The 15,378-nt window shown below is 44.2% G+C and overlaps 1 protein-coding gene across 1 annotated transcript in view; it reads right to left on the bottom strand.

Annotated features, from left to right (window-relative positions):
• The window catches only part of tmem165 (transmembrane protein 165), a 34,170-nt gene extending 19,060 nt beyond the window's left edge, over nucleotides 1-15,110 (bottom strand). Inside the window, exons 1-2 of the mRNA XM_068035156.1 lie at nucleotides 14,848-15,110; nucleotides 6,543-6,768 (exon numbers count right to left, since the gene is read on the bottom strand). Of these exons, the coding sequence (XP_067891257.1) occupies nucleotides 6,543-6,768; nucleotides 14,848-14,985 (364 nt within the window). The 5' untranslated portion in view covers nucleotides 14,986-15,110. The remainder of the gene's footprint in view (nucleotides 1-6,542; nucleotides 6,769-14,847) is intronic.
• Between the last annotated feature and the right edge of the window lie 268 nt (nucleotides 15,111-15,378).

Below are 15,378 nucleotides of genomic sequence, written 5' to 3' on the forward strand. Positions count from 1 at the left end.
GGCACAGAATATACGCTGGGTGGGGGACTCCAAAGTTTATCAGTAAGCGTGGCTTGGTAGCACCATGACTGACTGAGCCAGTCATGCCCTGAAGGTCATGTGTGTCAGACTGAGCTTGGGGCAGGTAGTGAGAGAACCAATAAGAGGGAAAAACCTAAAATAAAAACAAAAAATGCTGGAACCACTCAGCAGGTCTGGCAGCATCTGTGGAAAGAGAAGCAGAGTTAATGTTTCGCGTCAGTGACCCCTCTTTGGAACTGACCAATATTAAAAATGTCACAGGTTATAAGTAAGTGAGGTGGGGGTGGGGCAAGAGATAACAAAGGAGAAGGTGTAGATTGGACAAGGCCACATAGCTGACCAATAGGTCATGGAGCAAAGGCAAACAATATGCTAATGGTGAGTTCAAAGACAAAACATTAGTACAGAAAAGGTGTTAACGGACTGAATATTGAACAGCAGCAAGTGCAAACATGAAAAAAAACAGTGGGTAAGCAAACTGAACAAACTAAGATGAAATGAAATAAATGCAAAAATAAAGGTTGTAAAAAAGGAAAAAAAGAAAAAGAAAAAACAACGAAAAATGAAAGTAAAATGGGGTGCTGTCATGCTCTGAGATTATTGAACTCAATGTTCAGTCCAGCAGGCTGTAGTGTGCCTAATCGGTAGATGAGATGCTGTTCCTCGAGCTTGCGTTGATGTTCACTGGAACACTGCAGCAATCCCAGGACAGAGATGTGAGCATGAGAGCAGGGGGGAGTGTTGAAATGGCAAGCAACCGGAAGCTCAGGGTCCTGCTTGCGGACTGAGCGGAGGTGTTCCGCAAAGCGGTCACCCAGTCTGCGCTTGGTTTCCCCAATGTAGAGGAGACCACACTGTGAGCAGCGAATACAGTATACTACATTGAAAGAAGTACAAGTAAATCGCTGCTTCACCTGAAAGGAGTGTTTGGGGCCTGGGATAGTGAGGAGAGAGAGGAGGTAAATGGGCAGGTATTACACCTCCTGCGATTGCAGGGGAAGGTGCCCTGGGACGGGGACGAGGTGGTGGGGGTAATGGAGGAGTGGACCAGGGTGTTGCGGAGGGAACAATCCCTTCAGTATGCTGACAGGGGAAGGGAGGGGAAGATGCGTTTGGTAGCGGCATCACGCTGGAGGAGGCAGAAATGGCGGAGGATGATCCGTTGGATATGGAGGCTGATCGGGTGGAAAGTGAGGACAAGGGGAACCCTGTCACGGTTCTGGGAGGGAGGGGAAGGGTTGAGGGTAGAGGTACGGGAAATGGGCCGGACACGGTTGAGGGCCCTGTCAACAACAGTGGGGGGAAATCCTCGGTTGAGGAAAAAGGAGGTCATACCAGAAGCACCGTCATGGAAGGTAGCATCATCAGAGCAGATGCGTCAAAGACGGAGAAACTGGGAGAATGGAATGGAGCCCTTACAGGAGGTAGGGTGTGAAGAAGTGTAGTCGAGGTAGCTGAGGGAGTCGGTGGGCTTATAATGGATATTAGTAGACAACCTATCCCCAGAAATGGAGACAGAGAAGTTGAGGAAGGGAAGAGAAGTGTCAGAGATGGACCATGTAAAGGTGAGAGAAGGGTGAAAATTGGAAGCAAAGTTGATAACGTTTTCCAGTTCCGGGCGGGAGCAGGAAACGGCACTGATACAGTCATCGATGTACCGGAAAAAGAGTTGGGGGAGGGGGCCTGAGTAGGACTGGAACAAAGAATGCTCGACATATCCCACAAAAAGACAGGCATAACTAGGACCCATGTGGGTACCCATAGCGACACCTTTTACTTGAAGGAAGTGCGTGGAGTTGAAGGAGAAGTTGTTCAATGTGAGAACAAGTTCAGCCAGGCGGAGGAGGGTAGTGGTGGATGGGGACTGGTTGGGCCTCTGTTCCAGGAAGAAGCGGAGAGCCCTCAAACCATCCTGGTGGGGGATGGAGGTGTAGAGCGATTGGACGTCCATAGTGAAGAGGGGGCGGTTGGGACCAGGAAACTGGAAATTGTCAAAATGACGTAGGGCGTCAGAAGAGTCACGGATGTAGGTGGGAAGAGACTGGACCAGTGGAGAAAAGATAGAGTCAAGATAGGAAGAAATAAGTTCAGTAGGGCAGGAGCAGGCTGACACAATGGGTCTGCCGGGACAGTCCCGTTTGTGGATTTTGGGAAGGAGGGAGAAGCGGGCTGTCCGGCGTTGCGGGACTATGAGGTTGGAAGCTGTAGGGGGAAGATCTCCAGAGGAGATGAGGTCAGTGACAGTCATTTCAGATTTCCAGCATCCGCAGTATTTTGCTTTTATTTTAGAGGGAAAAACCTACTTGAACTTGTCCTCACCAATCTACCTGTTGCAGATGCATCTTTCATGACGGTATTGGTCGGAGTGACCACCGCACTGTCCTTGTGGAGACAAGTTCAGTCTTCACAATGTGGGCACCTTCCATCATATTGTGTGGCACTATCACCATGCCAAATGGGATAGATTCAGAACAGATCTATCAATGCAAAACTGGACATCCATGAGGTGTTGTGCGCCATCAGCGGCAGAATTATATTCAACCACAATCCAAAACCTCATGGCCCAGCATATCCTTCACTCTATTACCACCATCAAGCCAGGGGACCAACCCTGATTCAATGAGGAGTGCATGAGAGGATACCAGGAGCAGCACCAGGCATATCTAAAAATTAATTGCCAAACTGGTGAAACTACAATACAGGACTACAAAAATGCTAAACAGCGAAAGCAGTATGTGATAGGCAAAGCTAAGCGATCCCATAACCAGTGGATCAGATCAAAGCTCTGCAGTCTTGCCACATTCAGTTGTGAATGGTGGTGGACAATAAAACAACTATCTGGAAAAGGTTCCAAAAACATCCCTATCCTTTATGATGGGGGAGCCCAGCACGCCAGTTCAGAAGACAAGGCTGAAGCATTTGCAACCTTCAGCCAGAAGTGCCAAGTGAATGATCCATCTTGGCCTCCTCCCAAGGTCCCCACCTTCATATATGCCAACTTGAGACAATTCGCATATCAAGAAATGGGTGAAGGCATTAGGTCCTGACAACATCCCGGCTGTAGTACTGAAGACTTGTGCTCCAAAACTAGCCTCACCCCTAGCCAAGCTGTTCCAGCACAGCTACAACACTGGCATCTACCTGACAATGTGGAAAATTGCCTAGGTATGTCCTGTCCACAAAAAGCAGGACAAATGCAATCCGGCCAATTACCGCCCCATCAGTCTACTATCAATCCTCAGGAAAGTGATGAAGGTGTTGTTGACAGTACTATCAAGCAGCACTCACACAGCAATAACCTGCTCACCGAAGCCACAATTAGAATAGTGTGCCCAGTTTAAGAAGAATAGGCAGAGGTTATAGAAGAGACTGAAAAGAGGATACCATGGATGAGAGATGTTAGTTATTAGGCAAGGTCAGAGAAACTAAGGCTCTTTTCACCAAAACAAAGATTATCAAAAGGAGGTGATGGTAAGTGTTCAAAATTATGGAGTAGTTTTGAGAAGGCAAATTGCTAAAAGCTATATCTACTGGTCAGTGAAACACTTGAGGGCATAGATTACCAAAAAGTTAACAAAAACAAAATCCACAATAACTTCAAAGGAAAGTGAATAAATATTTCAGTACAAGCTTGAAAACAGGTATGGGCAAAGAGCAGAGGGATGATATTAAGTGGATTGCACGGAGAGCTGGCACAGGCATGATGGGTGGAATGGTCTTCTCTAATGGAAAATTTGAGGTTCGAAGACCGTATTTCAAAAGTCGCTGGAGAGAGTAATTAACTCAAGGATATTGTTCATTATAGTTACATTTAAGTTTGTCCATGTTTATATGTGCCAAATTATTGTATGCTTCGTGTTTCCATGTAATATTTGTAAATAAATATTCCCATGCTTAGTCTGTTTTAAAAAACGTATATGCAATATTCTGCAAATCCGAAGAATGGTTACGTGGCAACTTTTGTTTAACCGATGCAAGGCATATTGCAAGAACAGCACCCTTAATCCTCGTGTCACACAACTCTTCAAAGGAATCTAGCCAACTTAAGTCCGCACACGCACAGTATAACACCGAAATCTGAAGTGATTGGTTTATTTGCCCTGCTCCTCCACATGCTGCACTACACTACCTCACTGGTAGATTCAGCATCAAAATACATGAAGGCCATGAAGTTGCAGTACTTACCCACTAAACAATCTGGAAAAAGTTGGGGCCAGTGTATTCAGGTTTAAAGGAATGTTTCATGGTGTGGCCTGTCTTAGTTACTACTAAACAATCTCTCTGGCTCTGAAAATTTTATTTTACAAGATTAGAGTCTTCAGGATTTAATTGTCAGATATTAAAAAAGTAGAAATTCTTTTTTCTTTGCCTCTTATTTCTCAGTCCAATTTTCTTCCCATTTCACTTTCTGTATATCATTTTGCATTCGAGAAAATTTTGAAAATAATTTGAATGCGACAAAAGTAAATTTCATTCACAATGGGAATATTTCCAAAATGTTGCTAACCTGTTGCAGTAATACGCAAACATTTTTGGACTAATGACTTACTTTGTACTATTTTATTTCAAAGCCATGTTAGTATATTCCCTTAGCTCACTTTTGCACTCACTTATACTTCCTGATTTAGACTAGATTACCACTGAGAAGTATTTAATCTGATTGGTTGAAGAGATATTATGTTGCTTGCCCTGCTCACACCCACCACAGATCCCCTGCAGAGGATGCCACGCTAAAAAGGTTTGCTAAATACATCTTGCTGCTCAAAATGGCAGCTGTAAATATAATGAACAGTGAGCAACATAATTCACCACAGTCTTTAAAAAGGTAACATTTTGTTATTTAGAAAAAGTAATTCCAAAATAAATATTTTGATCAATTAACAATCTCAACAATAGCATTTCAATTAGTGATTTATTAAGTTGTTAGCTTATGGCAACACTGGCCCTAAAAATATCTTGTAAAAAGTGGTAACAAGAGATATATGCTCATGGCCACATCACCAGAGAATCATCATCTAACACTGCTATTCTTCAATTTTGACTTTAGAACTTTCATTCGCTGATGAAGTTATACTACTTTCATAAAGAACAAAGTATGGAAGAAGCCGTTTAGTCTACTGGTTCCAATCTTTCCACAGATGGAATAGGACCTTCATGGACGCCAATGTCCTGATGGAGGCAGCTAAATAACCGGAGGGAAAGCTCTAGGAAATTTCTCCAGATTACCAATCAATTATTATTAACTGCATTCCAGAGACATCCCAGATAGACCTTAAGCTTCCTAGGCTCACCTTCTATAAATGTTCCCAGGCCCAAGCCACCTGCACCACAGCTAAATGGCACTGGATACAAGATCAGAAAATACTAAATGTTACTGTGGTCAGCAGATTCTTCTGGAGTTTCAGGCCTGCACTGATGCCTAAAAGGAGAATCATGGCTTTGAAATCAGAGAGGGACGAGATCATTTCTGCAGCTGAGGCTTGGAGACTTGAATGTGCCTCCATGATGCCAAGAAAGAAACCGGAGAGCAAGATATATACACAAGAGTGTGATGGAACATCTTCTTCTTTGGCCTCCTTATCTCGAGAGACAATGGGTAAGCTCCTGGAGGTGGTCAGTGGTGTGTGGAGCAGCGCCTGGAGTGGCTATAAAGGTCAATTCTAGAGTGACAGGCTCTTCCACAGGTGCTGCAGAAAAATTTGTTTGTCAGGGCTGTTACACAGCTGGCTCTCCCCTTGCGCCTCTGTCTTTTTTCCTGCCAACTGCTAAGTCTCTTCAACTCGCCACACTTTAGCCCCGCCTTTATGGCTGTCCACCAGCTCTGGCGAACGCTAGGAACTGACTCCCATGACTTGTGATCAATGTCACAGGATTTCATGTCGTGTTTGCAGACGTCTTTAAAGCGGAGACATGGACGGCCGATGGGTCTGATACCAGTGGCGAGCTCGCTGTACAATGTGTCTTTGGGGATCCTGCCATCTTCCATGGAACGTACAGATGGAGAAATTAACTAGACTAAAAGAACATAAGAACATGCAAGGCGGTGGGTGATACACCCAGGAAGGAGGGGGAGGGAATAGGGAATAAAAAAAGGGTGGGACTAATACAGTACTGGGGAGACAAAGCAAAGTACAGGCTTATACAAATAAAGAAAGTCTGAGGCAAACCTGGAGATAGAGATAGAAAGACAAGTGTATAAGAAAAGCAGAAAAAAAATGGAAACAGACATAAGGGAGACCAAGAACTAGAGTGAGACAGGTAGAAGTGACAGTTGCAGGAAGATAGACACTCACTCAACACCCACACCCCTGAATTTTTGCCTGCAAGCAATGCCACAGGACTGACTACTCAATAATCTAGCTTCCAGATTGGATGTACAGAATAATTCATGATCAATTGCGAATTACATACCAGTAACCATGATCCCACTTGTTGACCGAATTAATGCATAACAATTTGTACATATCTGGGAACAAAATACAAGCAGAATACATTTCATTTATAAGTTTTAAGTCACCAACCAGACAGACAGGTCATCAGTCCCAAAGCCAGCATAGCTCCAGCGAGCACAGTCAGGCGATTGTAGCGCATGGCCATAATAGCTGCTATGAAGAATGTCTTGTCACCCAGTTCAGAGACGATAATGACCGATATGGCAGCAACAAAGGCATGGATGAAACCCAAATTTGTTCTGGTAACAGATTCATCGCTTACAACATTATCCATAGGATGTGGAGAAGATATTTTCTGCATAAAAAGAAAGTGTTGAGCATTAATATACACAATAAAATCAAAGCTTTGAAAAGCTTAATTGATCATTGTGTCCTTAATTGTTTATTCATCTATATACCCCTGAATGTGTTTTTCAATGTGGTATGCGGTAGGTGGTGAGAGAACCAACAAGAGGGGAAAACATATCTGACCTCAGTTTGGGTTCCGCCAGGGCCACTCAGCTCCTGACCTCATTACAGCCTTAGTTCAAACATGGACAAAAGAGCTGAACTCAAGTGGTGACAGTAAGAGGTGAGAGTGACTGCCCTTGACATCAAGGCAGTATTTGACCGAGTATGGCTTCAAGGAGCCCTAGCAAAACTGAGGTCAATGGGAATCAGGGGGAAAACCCTCTGCTGGCTGGAGTCATACCTGGCGCAAAGGAAGATGGTTGTGGTTGTTGGAGGTCAATCAGCTGAGCTCCAGGACATCACTGCAGGAGTTCCTCAGTGTAGTGTCCTAGGCCCAACCATCTTCGGCTGCTTCATCAATGACCTTCCTTCAATCATAAGGTCAGAAGTGGGGATGTTTGCTGATGATTGCACAATGTTCAGCACCATTCGTGACTCCTCAGATACTGAAGCAGTCCTTGTAGAAATGCAGCAAGACCTGGACAATATCCAGGCTTGGGCTGAGAAGTGGCAGGTAACACAAGTGCCAGGCAATGACCATCTCCAACAAGAGAGAATCTAACCATCTCCCCTTGACATTCAATGGCATTACCATCGCTGAATCCTCCACGATCAACATCCTCGGGGCTACCAATGACCAGAAACTGAACTGGAGTAGCCATATAAATACCATGGCTACAATACATGGCGGCCTGGGAGGGTGGTAGAGGCGGGTTGCCTCACATCCTTTAACAAGTATCTGGATGAGTACTTAGCACGTCATAACATTCAAGGCTATGGGGAAAGTGCTGGCAAATGGGATTAGGTAGACAGGTCAGGTGTCTTTAATGCATCGGTGCAGACTCGATGTGCTGAAGGGCCTCTTCTGCGCTGTATTATTCTGTGATTCTGAAGAGCAGGTCAGAGGCTAGGAATCCTGAGGCGAGTAACTCACCTCCTGACTCCCCAAAGCCTGTCCACCATCTACAAGGCACAAGTCAGGTGTGTGATGGAATACTCTCCACTTGCCTGGATAGGTGCAGCTCCAATAACACTCAAGAAGCTCGACACCATCCAGGACAAAGCAGCCTGACTGGCACCCCATCTACAAACATTCACTCCCTCCACCACCGACGCACAGTGGCAGCAGTGTGTACCATCTACAAGATGCACTGCAGCAATGCACCAAGGCTCCTTAGACAGCACCTTCCAAACCCGCGACCTCTACCAACTAGAAGGACAAGGGCAGCAAATGCATGGAAAGACCACCATCTGCAAGTGCCTCTCCAAGTCACACACCATCCTGACTTGGAACTATATCGCCGTTCCTTCACCGTCGCTGGGTCAAAATCCTGGAACTCCCTTCCTAACAGCACTGTGGGTGTACCTACCATACATGGACTGCAGTGGTTCAAGAAGGCAGCTCACCACCACCTTCTCAAGGGCAATTAGGGATGGGCAATAAATGCTGGCTTAGCCAGCGACGCCCAAATCCCATAAATGAATAAAAAAAATGTTGACTAGTGGGTTTCATAGGGCTTTACTCGCACTAAAAGCCAAACAATTTGCTTCTTTAACATGGTCACTTATTTTCTGAACAAGCACTGTATCTTTTAATCAGAGTTTCTAGATTCAACTTGTAAAACTACCAGATATCGTCTCAGCTTTGGCATTGGCCTCCAAATGTATGGTAGATGTTTCTGATTTTTTTAAAAATCATTGTGGGTTTCATGATTTTCCTATTATAAGAACTTGTAGCTTATCCAGTCACATTGGCAGCAACGTGACTTGAAACACTGTCCTCATGTGATCCACCTTTGTCTGGTGACGTAGTAGGTTTTGTCCAGGGTACACCTAAAGAACAAGGCTCTCTCAGCCACACTATAAATATGGCCCAATTTTAGTCCCAGAGAATATTGTGGCAATGATTCTTCTACTGTCCAGGTGACACGTTGATAGATTTACCCTCACCACAAATCTTCTTATATACACCATACATCAAAGCAAATAAACCATGATACCATGACGAAATTTTCTACACTTAGCTGATTAGCAAAAGTCTTGATCTTCTCAATAAACTTGCCATAATCAATTGAGATGGTGGAATTATGGCTGAGTTTTTAATTAAAACTACCGCATCCTCAACACCTTGGTGTTTTGCAGTTTCTCTTATTTACAACTCGCATGTTCTGGTTTCATACTTGGACTTTATGCTTTCGGAAAATTTCCACCAGCCTTATAGGGTATTTAGCTTTGACTGCTAAATATTTAGCATGAAATTATAGAATGATACACCTCAGAAGGAAGCAATTTAGCCTCATGCCTATGCCAGCTGAAAGTTTTCCAATTAATCCCACTGCCTGCTCTTTTCCCATAACCCTGTAAATGTTTCCCCTTTAAATTTTTATCCAATTGCCATTTGAAAGTTACTACTGAATCTGCTTTCACCACCCTTCCAGACAGTGCATTCCAGATTAAAACAGCTCACTGCATAAAAAGTATTTGCACGTCACTTCAGGTTCTTTTGCAAAACACCTTAAATGTGTCCATTCCTTACCCAGCCTTCTGCCACTGGAAACTTTCTCCTTACTTTATCAAAATCATTGGTTTTAACAGCCTTTGAAACTTGTCCTTCAAAGGTTTGCGTACGTATACCCCCAGGTCTCTCTGTTCCTGCATGCTTTAAATTTGTACCATTTAGCTTACATTGCCTCTCCTCATTCTTCCTACCAAAATGCATTATTTCAGACATCTCTGCGTTAAATTTCAACTGCCACGTGTCTGTCCATTTCAACAGTCTGCAGACCTCCTCCTGAAGTGTGTTGTTATCCTTCTCATTGATAACTACATATCCAAGTTTCCTGTCATCTACAAACTTTGAAATTATACCCAAGTCCTGGCTATTAATATATATCAAAAAGAACAGTGGACCTAATAACAATACCCAGGGAACACCACAGTTTACCTCTTCCAGTCTGAAAGACAATCGTGCTCCACTACCCTCTGCCCCTTAACCAATTTTATATCCATACTGCCGCTATCCCTTTAATCCCACGACCTTTAATTTTGCTAATAAGTCTATTCTGTTGTACTTCATCAAACTCCCTTTGAAAGTCCATTTCCACAACATCACCACACAACCCTCAACAACCCTTTCCATTACTTCAAAGAACTCAATCAAGTTGGTCAAACACAATTTTCCTGTAACAAATTTGTTTCATTTATTAGCCCATACCTTTTCCAATGCCAATTTGTCCCTGATTATTGTCTCCAGCAGTTTCCCCATCACTGACATTAGACTAAAATAAAAGCAAAATACTGCGGATGCTGGAAATCTGAAATAAAAACAAGAAATGCTGGAACCACTCAGCAGGTCTGGCAGCATCTATGGAAAGAGAAGCAGAGTTAACGTTTCGGGTTAGTGACCCTTCTTCGGAACTGTTCCGAAGTTCCGAAGAAGGGTCACTGACCCGAAACGTTAACTCTGCTTCTCTTTCCACAGTTGCTGCCAGACCTGCTGAGTGGTTCCAGCATTTCTTGTTTTTATTACTGACATTAGACTGACTGGCCTATAAATGCTGGGTTTATCCCTCTCCCCTATTTGAACGAGAGGTGTAATATTTGCAATCCTCCAGTCATATGCCACTGCCCCCATATCCAAGAAGCACTGGAAGATAATAAAGAGAGAAAATGCTCGAAATACTCAGCAGGTCTGGCCGCATCTGTGGAGAAAGAAAAATAACCTTTCATTGGAACTGACCTGTCTGATGCTGCCCAACTTAATACTTTCCAATATTTTCTGTTTTTATTTCAGATTTCTAGCATCCGCAGTATTTTGCTTTTGCAGAAGGATTGGAAGATTGTGGCCTGAGGCTCCACAACTTCCACATTTACTTGCAATTTTACTACAATTTTTCTGAAGGGTCACCGACCTGAAACGTTAACTCTGCTCCTCTCTCCACAGATACTGCCAGACCTGCTGCGTATTTCCAGCATTTCTTGTTTTTAATTCCACATTTACTTCCCTCAGTGACGCTATTTTAAGTACTCCCTCTTTACTTCATGTCAAGTAACCAGAAAGACCCAATTTACAGAAATAAAACACTGGATTCAGCATATTTGTATTCAAAATGTGGAAAATATGACAATATAACGAATAGCAAATACTCTGGTGAAATCCAATTTTTCAGTATAGCTTATCTTTCTGGTCACACGAAGAGTCTGTTAAATTGTTTTTCACTGCAATTTTCCCCCAATTAAACATCATTCCTCCGCACAACTTGAATATTCCCAAGTAGCTGTTATTGTATACAATAAGTATAAATCACTGTCAACAGTGCATTCATTGCACATGCACTGACTTTAGTGTTTAAAAAAAAATCAGAGGAGAATGGTCAAGGTTGCTGAGGGCTGATCACCGCAGCCCCAGGACATTGCTGCATGAATTCCTCAAGGGAGTGTCTTGGGCTCAACCATCTTCAGCTAATTCAATGATCTGCTTTGTCATGTCAGGTGTTGGCCATTTTATAAGGATTACACAGTCTTCATCCTCATTTACAACTCTTACGATATTGAAACAGTTCATGCTGTTATACTCCATAGAACCATAGAAAAATTAGGGCACAGAAGGAGGCCATTCAGCTCGCCAAGAAAACTAGCTGCCCAATCTAATCCCACTTTCCAGCACCTGGTCCATTGCCTTGCCGGCTACAGCACTTCAGGTGCACACCCAGGTACCTTTTAAATGAATTGAGGGTTTCTGCCTCTACCACCCTTCCTGGCAGCAAATTCCAGACACCCACCACCCTCTGGGCCCTCTAATCCTTCTACCAATCACCTTAAATCTGTGCCCCCTGGTAATTGACCTCTCCACTAAGGGAAACAGGTTCTTCCTGTCTACTCAATCTAGGCCCCTCATAATTTTGTACACCTCTGACACCCCTCAGCCTCCTCTGCTCTAAGGAAAACAACCCTAACCTATCCAATCTTTCCCCATAGCTGCAACTTTCGAGCCCTAGCAACATTCTTGCAAATCTCCTCCAGCATTACATCCCTGCTTTTGAGTTCCATACCTCAGCCAATTAAGGAAAGCATTCTGTATGCCTTCTTCACCACTCTAGCTACCTGTCCTGCCACCTTCAGAGACCTGTGGACATGCACTCCAAGGTCTCTCACTTCTTTTACCCCTCTCAATATCGTCCCGTTTATTGTGTATCCCCTCGCTTTATTTGCCCTTCCCAAATACATTACCTCACACTTATCTGGATTGAATTCCATTTGCCATTTTTCCACCCATTCAACCAAACCATTGATATCTTTCTGGAGTCTACGGCTATCCTCTTCACTATCAACTACACGGCCAATTTTTGCGTCATCAGCAAATTTCCTGATCATGCCTCTCACATCTAAGTCCAAGTCCTTAATATAAACCACAAACAGCAAAGGTCCCAACACTGAGCCCTGTGGAACGCCACTGGAAACAGCCTTCCAGTCACAAAAACATCCATCGACTACTACCCTTTGTTTCTGGCTCTGAGCCAATTCTGGATCCAATCTGCCACATTCCCCTATATGCCATGGGCATTTATTTACAAACCAGTCTGCCTTGTGGAACCATGTCAAATGCCTTACTAAAATCCATGGAGACCACATCCACTGCACTACCCTCATCAATCCTTCTTGTTACTTCCTCAAAAAACTAAATTAAGTTAGTAAGACATGACCTTCCCTTAACAAATCCATGGTGACTACCCCTGATTAATCCACATCTTTCCAAGTGGCAGTTTACCCTGTCCCTCAGAATAAATTCTAACAATTTACCCACCACTGAGGTCAGACTGACCGACCTATAATTATTTGGCCTACCCCTCACACCCTTTTTAAACAATGGTATAACGTTTGCAGACTTCCAATCGTCTGGTACCTTTCCTGTATCTAGTGAGGATTTGAAGATGATCCTCAGCGCATCCGCTATTTCCTCCCTGGCTTCCTTTAACAACCTGGGATGCAATCCATCTGACCCAGGTGATTTATCCACTTTCAAGGATGTCAGACCCTTGAGTACTTCCTCTCTCGTTATGCTTACCGTATCTAATATTTCACACTCCTTCTCTTTAACTACAATGTTTTTTTTAATTCATTCATGGGATGTGGGTGACACTGGCTAGGCCAGCATTTATTGCCCATCCCTAATTGCCCTTGAGAAGGTGGTGGTGAGCTGCCTTCTTGAACCGCTGCAGACCATTTGGGGTAGGTATACCAACAGTGCTGTTAGGAAGGGAGTTCCAGGATTTTGACCCAGCACCAGTGAAGGAACGGCGATATAGTTCCAAGTCAGGATGGTGTGTGACTTGGAGAGGAACTTGCAGGTAGTGGTGTTCCCATGTATTTGCTGCCCTTGTCCTTCTAGTTGGTAGACGTCGCGGGTTTGGAAGGTGTCTACATCAACCCTCTCCTTTGTGAAGACAGAGACAAAAAACTCATTAAGAACCCATCCCACATCTTCTGCATCCACGCAGAAGTTCCCTTGTACATCTCTGATAGGTCCTACCCTTTCCTTCATTATTCTTTTGGGCCTCCTTATCTCGAGAGACAATGGATACGCGCCTGGAGGTGGTCAGTGGTTTGTGAAGCAGCGCCTGGAGTGGCTATAAAGGCCAATTCTGGAGTGACAGGCTCTTCCACAGGTGCTGCAGAGAAATTTGTTTGTTGGGGCTGTTGCACAGTTGGCTCTCCCCTTGCGCCTCTGTCTTTTTTCCTGCCAACTACTAAGTCTCTTCGACTCTCTTCATTATCCTCTTGCTCTTAATGGACTGATAAAACATCTTCGGGTTTTCCTTGATTTTACCTGCCAATAATTTTTCATGTCCTCTCTTTGCTTTTTTAATTTCCTTTTTTATTTCACCCCTGCACTTTCTATACTCCTTTAGGCTTCCTATAGTAATAAGATTTTCACTAACAAGAAAATAATCTAACCACGTCACCCTAATCTTCAACAATATCAACAGACCTCTGCCATTAAACCTTCTGGAAGTCAACAATGACCAGAAATGTAACTGGACCAACAATATCAGCATTAATAACCTACAACAGCAGTGCAGAGACTGGGTACTCTGCAACAACTGGCTCACCTCCTGATCCTCACTTCTCCACCATCTAAAAGGGTCAAGTCAGAAAAGAGTATTCACTAACTCCCTGCTCCAAAACCTCGACTAACAAAACAGACAACAGCAGAAAACTCACAAAATCATCACCACAATTAATTACTATTCCTTCATCTTTGCTGGGTTAATATTCAGGAATTGTCTACCTGAAAGCATTGCAGGTACACCATTACTACAAAGACTGCAGTGGTTCAAGAAGTCCCATCATCCCCTCCGGTCAACTTAAGATGGACAAAAAAAACTCAGCCTTTTCAATGTAACTGACATCCAGAGAGCAAATTTTTAAAAATAAGCATGTAATTTGTTCTCTGGCTCTCGATATTCCTAAGAATTAGGAGCAGACTATTTAGTCACTAAAGCCTGCTCTGCCATTCAATAAGACCATGGCTCGTCTGATCGCAGCCTCAACTCCACTTTCCTGCCCTCCCCCCATAACCCTTGACTCCCTGGTAGATCAAAAATCTATCTAAAATAAAAACAAGAAATGCTGGAACCACTCAGCAGGTCTGGCAGCATCTGTGGAAAGAGAAGCAGAGTTAACGTTTCGGGTCAGTGACCCTTCTATCTAACTCAGCCTTGAATATATTCAATGACCCAGCCTCCACTGCTCTCTGGGAAAGAGCGTTAATTAACAATTTCCACCAATGGGAACAGTTTCTCCCTATCTACTCCATTCAGATCCCTCACAATTTTGAACACTCTCCACTCTCACCCCGTACCCCCTCCACTCTCCCCATCTCTTCCCCCATCCCCCTGCTCTCCCCTCCAAGTTCCGGCTTTACCTGCAGCCCCGTCTCCGCTTTGGCCGCTTTCTCCTGTACGTCGTCCTGTACGCCGGCTGCCGTCACTGTCATGCAGCAGAGACTGAGCCAGAAACCTGCAGCGACAGCCGCTGCCACCGTCCGGCACCGCACAGACATGATCACGGAGGGACGGAGTCGCCAGCTACAGGTATTGAGGACAAGGCCACGATCCCAACAGCTGAGCCCTCAATTAGGAAAGTCAGGCATTACGGAACAGCTCTCAACCAAACCTCACACCCACTTCCGTACCTCACCCCGTCCCAAATCCTCATTGGCACCTGCCTTTCCGAACTCACAGCTGATTGGATGAGCAGATGCCAGTCTGGGATGATGATCGAACATCAGGTTTGGTTGTAACTTCCCTTGTGACGTCCCAACCGGCCTCAGGAATTCCGGAAGCTGTCTATCTGCGCATGTGCCAGTCTGCATTTGCGGAATTGCGGTTCAATCAGAGTTGTACTCCTTTTGCAGATGAGCAGGAGCGTTAGTCTAAGGCTGTGGAGCATTTAT

This window comes from Heterodontus francisci, chromosome 1, assembly GCF_036365525.1.
Source record: "Heterodontus francisci isolate sHetFra1 chromosome 1, sHetFra1.hap1, whole genome shotgun sequence".
In the NCBI taxonomy this organism is placed as follows: domain Eukaryota; kingdom Metazoa; phylum Chordata; class Chondrichthyes; order Heterodontiformes; family Heterodontidae; genus Heterodontus; species Heterodontus francisci.